At 41.2% G+C, this 12510-nt stretch overlaps 1 protein-coding gene and 1 long non-coding RNA gene across 8 annotated transcripts in view; one reads left to right on the forward strand and one right to left on the reverse strand.

Annotated features, from left to right (window-relative positions):
* Positions 1-2086: 2086 nt before the first annotated feature.
* The window catches only part of HIVEP1 (HIVEP zinc finger 1), a 142396-nt gene continuing 131972 nt past the window's right edge, over positions 2087-12510 (reverse strand). For all 6 annotated transcript variants that reach the window (XM_072813973.1, XM_072813975.1, XM_072813969.1 and 3 more), the window contains 2 exons: positions 5922-6433; positions 2087-3915 (listed from right to left, as the gene is read on the reverse strand). In XM_072813973.1, the coding sequence (XP_072670074.1) occupies positions 2686-3915; positions 5922-6433 (1742 nt within the window). In that variant the 3' untranslated portion in view covers positions 2087-2685. The remainder of the gene's footprint in view (positions 3916-5921; positions 6434-12510) is intronic.
* On the forward strand, positions 3069-8303 carry LOC140626279 (uncharacterized). 2 transcript variants are annotated; one of them, XR_012025469.1, is made up of 5 exons: positions 3069-4053; positions 6080-6888; positions 7650-7796; positions 7893-7976; positions 8132-8299. It is a non-coding gene; the product is annotated as an uncharacterized lncRNA (long non-coding RNA). The 2 variants fall into 2 exon arrangements; XR_012025468.1 differs by lacking the exon at positions 3069-4053 and having other exon boundaries at positions 4085-6888; positions 8132-8303.

Here is a 12510-nt window from a genome sequence, read left to right on the forward strand (position 1 = left end):
CTTAATAACTAGAAAGGTGACTTTTTTTTTTAAGAAGTTTTATTAGGTGAGCTTTATTTTTTAAAAGTAATCTCCACATCTGATGTGGGGCTCGAACTCATGACCATGAGGAGGATCAAGCGTCACATGCCCTACCAACTGAGCCAGCCAGATGCCTACAAGACCTTTGAATCTTTAGCTATTTTCCACCACTTCTGAGAGTGATACTGTAGTGGGTTCACATAAGGAGATACTGAAATTGTCTCATTATGCTTTTCACTTGTTTGGCTAACAACTTATCACAGAGATTTGCTATGGTCACTGTGGTCTATTTCTCCAGTGACCTGGGTCTTCCGTGACAGTACAAGAGAATAAAAGTCAAATGTAGGCTCACCAGCTCTATGGATTGCATTATTTGCAAGTCACTTATATTTAAGGATATCAGTGCTCTGTGGGAAAAGATGACTTTGCATCAAGTGTCCAAAATTATTCCCTTAGATTTTGTTTATGTGACTATTTCAAAATATAATGGCTCAGACTTTGAGAATGTTTCTCACTTAGCTGCATACTAGCAAACTATGTGAAAACCACATTGAAGTAGTAAAATCACTAATATTAAAGGTATGTGTATAATGTAATGAATCTTGAAAACTCAAGACTACAAAAGAAAAGAAGCTTAAGATCTATTACAGCATTATCAAATCCTCAAGGGAGCATCCAAGTATATCACACATTGGTGTTTGGTTAAATGTAGGAAAATTTTAAAATTAATGGAATTCATCCATTAATAGAATTCATACAAAATAAAAAAGAAATCCCAATCCCAAAATTCTGAGCATTACTTTTGAATTTAGAGAAGTTATACATACCTAAAATATGATTATAGAATAAAAATGTTTGCTATACTGCTTTAAAATTTTAGGCAAAATACAATAAAAAATATAATAGAAAGCATGACATGAAATCAAAAAAACATTAACTTTGAGAGATTTGATGAGTAATGGACCTCATTTTCAACAACTATATTGACAGAGCAATGCAGTTCTTGTAAGTTTCTAGAATTCTTTTCAAATCTTGGAATATAAAATAGAGGTTTATTTTTGAGAAATAAATGTAAATAAAAATTCTAGCACACATCAAAAGGACCACAGACCCATCAGGGCCTGCTGGGGCCAGAACGCACTCTAGAGGTCGTTAATTCGGTACAGGGCATGCAGGCCAAGATGGCAGGTGCCCTTCCAGAAATTATAGAAAGCAGTGGCCGGCCAACAGCAGGTCTGGAAACAACTGAAAATACTTCACCCAATGGTCTGTCGTCTCACCAGCTTCATACCCCTGTATCCCCATGAAGGAGGCCTTTAAAAAATGTGAATACATTGCCTTAATGATATATTACATATTCAGTTCCAGCATTAAAACACTTTCTCACAAACCAAGCATGTGTAATGCTTAATAATGCAAATCATGGCCATGGGGACTGTGAATTTTTTTCTGAATGGGTAAGGCCGGCTAAGCCTCCCAGGACAGGAAAGGATCATTTCTAAAGAGAGTCACGTAAGTAATTCAGAAGTTTGAATTCCGTTCTTCCGTAAATCTTGGGACCCTCTGCGTTTTGGTTTTGGTCAAGAGCTCTCCGAGATAATCAGTAGGGCTTGTTAGGAGGCAATGAAGAGCCTTTGGCTGATGGACAGACCTGGGGATGGAGCCTGAGAAACCGGTTTCACGGGGCCTCATCCAAGTTCTCCGGACAATCGTTTTTTAATTTTATTTTTTTGACAATCGTCTTTTAATTTGATTTCTGTTAACCAGAAACCGTCACACCCGCATTTAGGAACGCTGCCTGTTGCAGGCCGAGTGCTCCAAGTATCTGCAGACCGTGTTCATGAGGACTGAACCTTCTACAAAGTTAGCGGCTATAAAACGAGTCCCCTCACAAATAAGAAAACTAGGCCTTGGCCGTTTGGATCGCACTGAATTTCACACGGTAGTAACACCCGTCAGGCCCCCCGTTTCTCAAAAATAAGGGTGGGGGTGAGCGCGGAAAGAATGGGGCCTAGGGGCCTTTTCTGATCCTGGATATGGAAAGAAGGCACGGCTTAAGCAGTGGTAAAGTCAGTAAACAATATTTTACTGAAACATTTCATGACACAGAAAAAAATCTGTCTGAAGTGTAAAGTTACGGTCTTTTACACAAGAAGGACAGACCCATTTTCAAAGACTAATATGAATACAATAAATATGGAGTTTACATACTAATTTATACACAGAAACTCTGCCCCACAGCCATAAAAATTTATATTTAACAGTGCAACATATAATTTAATCATTTGATTTGACGGGGTGTTTTGTTTTGTTTTCTTCTAAACACAAATAACTACCTGGTTTTCATATACATATATAATATATATTTTTTATGTATATAGATATTCAACAATCTGTACAGCTTCTAAACGTAAAACTCCTAAAAGGCACGAGTGTCTATACAACATGTACAAAAATGGCTGGAGCGGACACAAAAACAACAATTATTGGTCAAAAGTTCATGATTGCACAAAGATTAGTCATGAGTTTATGTCAGAAAAATGTGCTTTAAGGAAAGGAGGGTTTTCAAAGAAACCTTTAAGTGTTATATAAAAAAAAACAAAAACAAAAAAAACCACCAAAAAACCAAACAGAACCAGCCCCCCGCCCCCCCCACAAAGACCCCTAGGTGGCTATCACAAGCCTGTCCTCGTCGTCGTCGCTACTCACGTCGCTGAACTGCGCGACGGCCTGCCTCCGGGGCAGCACGGCCGGCCTGGGCCCCCGCCTGTCGGGCCCCCGCCTGTCGGGGGACGGGGTCCGCCGGCCCGGGGGCTCCGGGAAGGCTTCGGGCCGCCCCGGCAACGGCGGCTCCAAGGGCCCCGACGGCGGCGGGACTTCCGGCGGCGGCTTCCCGTGAGGCCCCGGGGCGGGCTTCCCGTGAGGCCCCGGGGCTGCCTTCCCCGCGGCGTCCATTTTCCGGCAGCCGTCGTCGGGCCGGGCGTGGTCCCTGGCGGGGGCGGGGGCGGGGGCGGGGGCGGGGGTTTCGGGGACTCTGCTCGCGGGGGCCCGCTGCGCCTGAGGCGAGCCCTGAGGAGACGTGGTCCTGCCGCCCTGCTGCGCGCTGACTGCCGCCGCGGGCTTGGGCTGCGCCTCCCGCGCCCGGCTCTGGGAGGCCGGTAGCTCGGCGGCGCCCTGCGCGTCCACGGGCACCTGACTCACCGAGGGGATGAGGGTGGGCAACGCGATGTTCAGGATCTGGAGGCCTGGGATGTGCGCCTGCGGGGTGGGGCTGCCCTGGGGCGACGGGCTGGCCGTCAGAACCTGCAGCCCCACGGCGTTCAGGGCGAGCCCCGGCGGGTGCACCTGTGGGGCCAGGTTGGTGTTGGCGAGGCCCAGGATGTTGACGGTTTCCATGCTCAGCGACGGGAGAGGCTGCAGGCCGGGAGTACTGAGGTTCTGAAGGCCCGGCACCCGGATCTGGCCGATGGGGATGCACGGCACGACTCCGCTTAACTCGGCCACTCCGGTGGGGTTTGCGGGGCCAGACACTTCGGGGACGGCATCCCCGGGAGCGCCCACAGTCCTGTGGATGACGTTGACGGCGGGAATCGTCAGCTGCATTGGCCCTGCTTGAATGGGGACGAACGTGGAGTAGGTGAGGCCGGCGGGCACCACGTGGATCCCGCCCACTGGAACCATGTTGTAGGGTGTCCTCGACTGCTGCTGGGAGTGCAAAGGCAGGTGGCTGAACAGATGAGTCTGGGGCGAGGGCAGGCCTGCCGGCGGCTGGAGCGTCACCTGCTGCTTCTGCTCGAGCGCGTCGGGCTGCGGGGAGGCCCCCGAAGGAAGCCCCGCTGCTGCCGGAGGGCCGGGCTCCGCCGCGGGAGGAGGGAGTCTTACGGATCCTGTGCTCTGGAAGACAAGACGCAGGGGCCTTTTACCAGCACAGCTTCGTCGGACCCTGAGCTAAACGGTGGCAGAACAATCTCTTCTGCCCAGAGACGCGGAAGCACGTGTATGTGTCCACACATTACAAGCTTTCTGAAAATGGTGCTTTCATTTTACTTTTTATTTTTTTAAATTTTTATTTATTGATTCATGATAGAGACACACACACACACACACACACACACACACACACACAGAGGGGGCGGGGCAGAGACAGGCAGAGGGAGAAGCAGGCTCCATGCAGGGAGCCTGATGCGGGACTCGATCCCAGAACCCCAGGATTGTGCCCTGGGCCAAAGGCAGGTGCCAAACCGCCGAGCCACCCAGGGATCCCGATGCTTTCATTTTAAAAGATAAATTGCCAACTTAAAAAAAAAAAATCTATTATGCCTTTAATCTCTAGTACAAATAACAGCAACACATTTTGTATAATACTGTTTGCATTTTTCAGACATTTCGTGGGCATCATCTCATTTATACAGGAATTAACCTTGAGATGTAGCCATAACTCTATTGCTGTTCTATTTCTGTTATTATTATTGGCACCACTAGCTCAGCTGTACCCTATTTTAGAGATTAGGAGTTAATTGAGAAATTGTGGCATTAGTTGGCTACGAATATCGAGTCGAAGGGGAAAATCAACTGGAGGGTTATTTTTTTTTTTTAATTTTATTTATTTATTCATGAGAGACACACACACACACACAGAGAGAGAGAGAGAGAGAGAGAGGCAGAGACACGGACAGAGGGAGAAGCAGGCTCCATGCAGGGAGCCCGACGTGGGATTCCATCCCGGGGGTCTGCAGGATCAGGCCCTGGGCTCAAGGCAGTGCTAAACCGCTGAGTCCCCCAGGCTGCCCTGGAGGATTATTTTTGAAATATTGAGTTGTCATTGATAAAAGCCTGCAGTTGTTTATTCCTTCCTTCATTTGTAAGTTTATGAAATGTCTACTGAAAACCAGATTTCTAGGCACTGGCAGGTATGTAAAGTGATTTTAGGACAGAGAAGCCGAGAGTGTAGGTGACCATTCTGGAAGTCATGAAAAGGGATAAATCTCGCCAATCTCCCTCCTGCCCAAGATTATCACCTTAATATTAAATTTTTCTTGACCATATCTACATTGCAGGGCTGCATTAATTTATGTATTAATTTAAATATCAAATATAATTTATTACTGCAATTAAGTTAAATTATATTACTTTAGAATAGTCTACAGAAATCTGAGCTTGCACAGTCTTTATTTCTCTCCAGTGTTACTTACCAAACCAAAATCTGCCACATTTAGAAATAAACTCTACCGCCATGGTCAATACTAGAGGTAAGAGAAGTGTCAGGGAGATGAACATACTCGTCACAGATTTAAACATTCCTCATGAGCCACCAGGGGTAAGAGCAGAGACACGTTCCCATAACACGTAGGGTGACTTTCCACAGGCATGTGTGTCTGGCCCTGAGCTGGTTTGCCGGCAAGAAGCTCTAAAGCTGCCACAGCAATCTGATCACTCAAGCAAAGTGAACTTCTTGATAGGTTTTTTTGGTGTCACGCTAACTTTGCCACAGAAACTGGTAGCTGTCTTGCTGACAGGCACAAAGTGCAAAATGTTTGGATAATTTAGTGCAAATTCATCATATCATATATCAGTGGGAGAAACAACTCAGAGTGAGCACTGGGACAAACAGGTTCTGAGATTCATGTTCCCAATGGGCACATAGATATTTTTTCAAATGAGTATATTTTTAAAGATCCATTTGGTCCTTTCACAGATTTGTGATACAATATGTGAGCTCTGATTAAAATAACTAGCAAGGAGCCAAAAACATAATTGTTCTTTGCCTTCAAGTAAAACAAAAAATTAAGCCTAAGAAACTGGTTTGGCCATAAATCAGTAACTTTAGTACGTTATTTTCTTAAGCCATTAGGATCCCCCTATTTAACAGGTTAAACAAAAGGAAAGCAATAAACATTTACCTGTGTTAAAGTAATAGTCTTTCCTGCCACAGAACTTCCCAGAATTTCTTCTGAGTCAGGGTAGTCTACAGACATTTGGTGACATGGGGATCTGGGTGCAGCTTTGGGTGACCTAGAAGAGTCTACGGGAGTAGTTGGTTCTTCTCCATCTTTTGCAGCCTGCTGCCGGGTCTTCCCTGGAGATTCTGGCTTCCTGCTCTGGTCTGACTGCAGTGTGCTAAGCACAGTCATCTTGGTGGGCAAGGCTCTGGGCAGAACGTCCATCGGGTCGGTGTGCACCCCCGAGAAGCAGTCAGCAATCCTGATGTCCTCCTCCACACTCCCAGAGTCCTGGAGGCTACTTCTAGATGGAAGGTGCTGCGGGCTGGCTGTAACGGAGGGAGCTGCTGACAACACAGATTCTGCTTGACTGTCTTCATCGTCATCTTCATTTTCGTTATCGTCTTCATCCGGCCCATCAGAGTCTTCAAGGTCATACCCAGACCGCTCGAAACCAAATCTCTGCTTTTCATCTAACGAAAACAACCAAGTGGCTACGTTATACAATGTTTTACACGTGGACAAATACAACCTTTTATTATTATTATTATTATTATTATTATTATTATTATTATTATTTATAAGCTTTGCAATGCTGAAGAATAGAACAGACAAGTCTGTACCCACAGAAAGCCCACAGGTTAGCCAAGGAGAGTGGCCAGGGGAAGAATGGGCCAGTCAGTCCAGGGATCAGAAAAGGGAGGTGCTGACAGCGGCATGTCCAGGACACTTGTTAGGGAAGCAGGACATGAAATGGACCTCAGGAGAGTAGAGGCAAGGGTAATATATCAAGAAAATCAGAAAAAAAGGCCTCAACTAGAAGATATACAGAAATTCAAGAGTTCAACACAATTCTTCCTGAGCTCTTTCTACCTCCTTGTGTCTCCCTTTTATTAAAATTAAAACAACTCTGATGCCATTCATATTTGTAAGCAAACTAATTTTATTTGACGATATATCAAATATTTGAATTAATATGTGAATAGTATTTTAGGTTTCCACTGTCCTCAGAGTAGTAATATTCTTTAATATTTAAGACTTCTACCTTTTTCTTTTCTGTTTTACTAAGAGAGATGCTGAATCTTTCCATCATTTTTTCTATGATAATTCAACTCACACGAAGAGGAACATTGACTAGAAGTCATTCATATGAGCCTCATGACCCCAGTGGGACTGTGTTTTAACAAAGAACATTCAAGAAGGTCCAGGTTTCAAATAGTTTCAAAATTTTCATAAGCTCACGTGGAACTAGATTTAAAACTTCATCTGTTTAAAAAATATTACAACATTAAATGTGCTTTCCAACTTGGAAAGCTAATAAACTTTAAAAAGTTAAATGGAGGATAAATGCAAAACCTCACCCCAATTCTTTGTCATGAGCAATAATAAAGACATCACATTCAGCTTAGCTTTGAAATATTCTATATTTATACGTACTTTTTAATGTTCTGTTTTACACATATTTTTTGGAGAGAGGTTTATTTCCTGCATATCCCAAAAGGTCTGCATATTAATTTATTTTACCAGTCCTTGTATATTACAAAGGTAAGTTCTTAGAGAAAAGCCTCAAAGGATTGACACCAAAACATTTAAGGGTGATTATTTCAAGAAGATGGAATGGATTAGAATTTTTAGGTTGTCTTTTTTTTTTTTTTTTTTTTTTTAAGATTTTACTTATTTATTCTTCAGAGAGGCAGAGACACAGAGGAGAAGCAGGCTCCACCCAGAAAGCCTGATGTGGGACTTGATCCTGGGATCCCAGGATCATGCCCTGGGCCGAAGGCAGGCACCAAACCACTGAGCCACGCAGGGATCCCCTTAAGTTGTCTATCTCAAGTATGTGTTACTTTTACAATTAAAATATCCGAGGACAAAATATATGTATGTCGGTTACTTTAAAATGTGATTTCATTTGCTTTTTTTGCCTTACAGGTTTTGCTGTTTTGCTATAAAATAACACTGATTTACTGAATCCCACCAGCTGCCCATGCTAGAGATGGAATGGGTGATTTCTGGGTAATTTCCCTGCCTCCTGCTTCACAGATACGTCTCTGAAACACTGTCTGATGTTTGAAATTCTAAAATTGGAGGGTCAGTCCCAATTTGTTTTGAGTTTACCATGATAGTGCTAAATCAGACACTTTTACTTTTTTTTTTTTTTCCTCTTAAAGAGAAGTTGAAGAAAATCAGAAGACACCAGATGATTAGGAGAACAGATTACTGGAAGGGAGGCTGATTTCATCAGAGGTCAGCCCTGCTACAAAGTCTAACTGGGATGAAACCTGCTTTATCTTAAAAATGATTATTCTATTTAAAAAAAATAAAAAAACAGGTCTCATTTTGATTTATGACTTTTTCATATTCCTTGTAAAGCTAAGGTCCTGGTCATTCAAAGAGTTGAAAGACCATGTCTGCAGGAAGAGAGGAGACACAAGCCTGCATCATCTAGGGTGGATGCAATGGGACACTGGCTGGAAGAATTCAGCTAAGCAGCTGATGGGTTGGTTAGAGCCAGCTATTGTGTGAATCCTCTGAAGCTATGCTCTCCTGTAGGCTCTATGTCATGAACCCCATTCCAGTGCTCACAGAAAAGAGTGCTCAGTATGCACTGCAATCCACATCTGGGGGACAGGAGTGGTAGCCACAGAGATGGAGCAAGACATTCCACTTGGATCCACTTCCCCTCTCCCCCTAGGGAAAAACACGACCCTGTAAAGGGACAGGTACATGCATTGCTGCCCTCAGGACACTGGTGAAAACTTACTGCAGTGGGGAAAGGGGAAGAAAAGGAGAAAAAAAAAAAAAAACAGCTCTGCTACATGAGGAGGAACAGGATTACCAGCTGGGTCCACCACAACAGCTGAAGAAGTGGTGGAGGAACACAAAGGCCACAGCCCAGAAACCTAAGAACATGGTACATATGGGAGACAGAGGCCAAATCAGAACAGAGATGGCATCCTGTCCTCCTCCTCACCCCTCAATGCTGAGCTAAGACCTTGAAGGGACAGTTAACAGCCAAAAACTGCTGGAATATGTCAAGTGACTCTCACTGAGACATGGTACAAAGGGAAGACCTAAGACTGGGACTGAGTTGGGCATCACATGCATACTGCTCTGGTAACCCACCCACCACCTCAAAAACAAGTCCTCTACATAAGAATCTGAAGACTCTGGTGCTCTGAGGGTTGCCATCGCTACAGCAAATCTGTCATGTGTGGTTGGACTCCTAACTAGAGAAACTCTAGTGCCCATACTAAAGGCCCAGCAGGAGACACATGCCCCTTATAAGGTGGAAAGACTACACAGTCTCCACTGTCTTACACAAGATGTCTAGCTTTCAACAAAAATTACAGGGCATACAAAAAGGCAGGAAAAAAAACATACGCAGAAGAGAAAAAGCAATCAGAATTAGTTGGATATGACACAGATGCTAGAAGTGTCAGAGAATTTAAAATAAGTGATGTATTAAAGTCTCTGCTGGGAAAAGTGGACAATCTGCAATGTCCAGTGGGAATTTCAGCTGAGAGATGGAAAATGACGAAAAAAACCAAAATGAGACAAATGGAAAGTAAAGTAATAATGACAGGAAAATGGCCCAACCCAGAATTCTATGCTCATTGTCAATTTTCAAAGGCAAAGGAGAAATGCAGGCTTCCTTAGAAAAACCTAAACTGAGGGGACTCACTGACAACAGACATACTTCACAATAAATGTTAAAGGAATTTGGTATCAGATGAGAATGTGGATCTACACACACAAAAAATGAAGAACATCAGAAATATGATAAAGATAAAAGTACTTCTCTAGAGTTTAAATTGCTTGCTCTGAAAGGCAACTGAATGTCTGCAGCAGTCACAATGTACCGTGTGTTTACAGCATCAGTAAATGTAGAAGGAATGAAAACAACAGCACAAAGGATGGAAAGGAGGAATTGTGAATACACTGTTACAAAGTCTTTACATGTAAAGTAAGGTAGCATTATTTGAAGGAAGACAACTAAATTTTTTAAAAAGGCATAAATAAAAAGTCAAGGAGGAGATGAAACAGAATCATAAAAAATGCTTGGTTAAGTCAAAAAGAAAAAGAAGAAATAAACAGCTGGCAAGATGATACGTTTTATTCTACTACATGAAAAATATCATTAAAAGGAATGTTCTAACACATGAATTAAAGGACAGAAACTGCTAGACTGGATAAAAAAGCAAGTGCCAAGTACGTATTGTGTACAAGAAACCTATTTTAAATATAAAGACATAAATAGATTGAAAGTAAAGTTTGGAGAAAGATATACCTCATGACATTAACTAAATTACAGATGGAAAAACTACTAAATTCAGATGAAGTAGATTTTAGAACAAAGAATATTATCAAGAATATTATCAAGAACAGGAATATTGCATAATGATACAGGAGTTGCCTCACTATGAAAATATATAATCCTAAATCTGTAGTAACTAAGCCAGAGCCTCCCTCATTTAGCCTTTAAATGAAGCTAAAACTGAAAAAATAATAAACCAATTCACAATTATGGTTAAAGACTTAAACATTCCAGTCTCAGTAACTGATGGAACAAGTATACAGAAAGTCAGTAAGAACATAAAAGGCCTGAAAAACTATCAAATAACTTGTTCCAGTGACAGTTATAGAACATTACACCCAACAACATATGCTTTCCTTGTAAGTATACATGGAACATTCATCAATATATACCATGTTCAGAGCTACAAAGCAAACCTCAACAAATTTCAAATAATAAAGGTCATATAGAGTATGTTTTTGGATGAAAACAGAATGAAACTAGAAATCAACAATTGGAAGATATGTGAAAATCCCCCAATATTCCAGATTCACAAAACATATTCCTAAATAATCTTTGGGTCAAAGAAAAAATCTCAAAGAAAGGTCAGAAATACTTTAAGCTAGATGAAAATTAAAATATAACATGCAAACTGTGGAAGGCAGCTAAAGAAGTGGTTATTGGGAAATTTACTGTATCAAACACTTCTATTAGAAGAGAGGTCTCAATCAGAGTTCTCACCTTTAGAAATTAGAAAAAGAAAACAAAAACAAAACCCAAAGCAGGGAGCAGAAAGGAAATAATAGAGATGAGAAATGGAAATAAAGAAATTGACAAAAGAAAAGCAGATAGAATACATGAAGTCAAAAGCTGAGTCTTTGAAAAAAAAAAAGGATAAAATTGATAAACATCTATAATACTGGCTAAGAAAAAAAGAAGATACAAATTATCAGCATTAGGAAAGAAAAAGAAGGTATTACTACAAACTCAGACATTAAAAGGATAATAAGAAATCTATTTAGAACTCTATGACCCACCAAATGAACTAGAATTCTATTGAACAACTATTTTATTCTAATGAACTACAATACTATTTAATATAGCATCAAAATAATGAAATACTCAGGTATAAATTTTAAAAATGTACAGGATCTGTATGTTGAAAACTACAAAATATTAGTTAAAGAAACCAAAGGGAGGAAATAAATGAAGAGATGTACTATATTCATAGACTGGAAGTTTCAGTATTGTTATGAAAGCATTTCTCCCCAGTCTGACCTATAAGATGCAATACAATTCTATTAAAAATCTCACAGGCATTTTACAGATATTGACAACCTGATTCTAACATTTCTATGGGAAAGAAAAGAAATCAGAATAGCCAAAGCCATTTTGGAAAAGAAAGGAAGTTAAAGAATTCAGACCCAATCAATGTGGTATTGGCAGAAGGACAGACATATAGGAACCAACAGATCAGTAGAGAGAATCCAAAGATAAAAACCACACAAATATAGTTAGCTAAATTTTGACAAAGGCAGTTCCATGGGTAAAGGACAGTATTCTCAATAAACGTTGCTGAAACAATGGACATTCACATAGGAAAAAAATGACACGTACTTTATAAAATAAATCTAAATGTAAAATACAAAACTGTAAAACTTCTCAAAGAAAACTGTAGAAAATCTGTGTAACTTTGGAGTAGACAAAGATTTCTTACATATGACATCAAAAGCATAATTTTAAAAAATTGATAAACTGGGTTTCATTAATATTTAAAAAAGACCTTTTTTCTCTGAGAAAGACACAACAAAAAAGAATAAAAAGACTGGCATAGACTGTGAGAAAACATCTGCAAATCCCCCTTTTTTAAGATTTGAAAGATTTTATTTATTTATTTGAGACAGAGCATACGAGCAGGGTAAGGGGGCAGAAGGAGAAGCAGGGTCCTCACTGAGCAGGGAGCCCGATGCAGGGCTCAATCCTGGAATAACCTGAGTGGAAGGCAGATGCTTAACTGACTGAGCCACTCAGGTGCCCCCTGAAAATCCTATTTCTGACAAACGGTATCTAGGATATATTTTAAAAATATGAAAATTCAACAATAAGTAAACAAATATCACACTTTAAAAAAATGGGCACGATTTCCGAACAAACACTTCACCAAAGAAGACAACTGGAAAGCAAAGAGCATATGAAAATAGGCTCATTATCAACAGCTGAAGAAATGCAAATAAAAACTGCAATGAAATGCCA

Source organism: Canis lupus, chromosome 37 (genome assembly GCF_048164855.1).
Source record: "Canis lupus baileyi chromosome 37, mCanLup2.hap1, whole genome shotgun sequence".
NCBI lineage: Eukaryota > Metazoa > Chordata > Mammalia > Carnivora > Canidae > Canis > Canis lupus.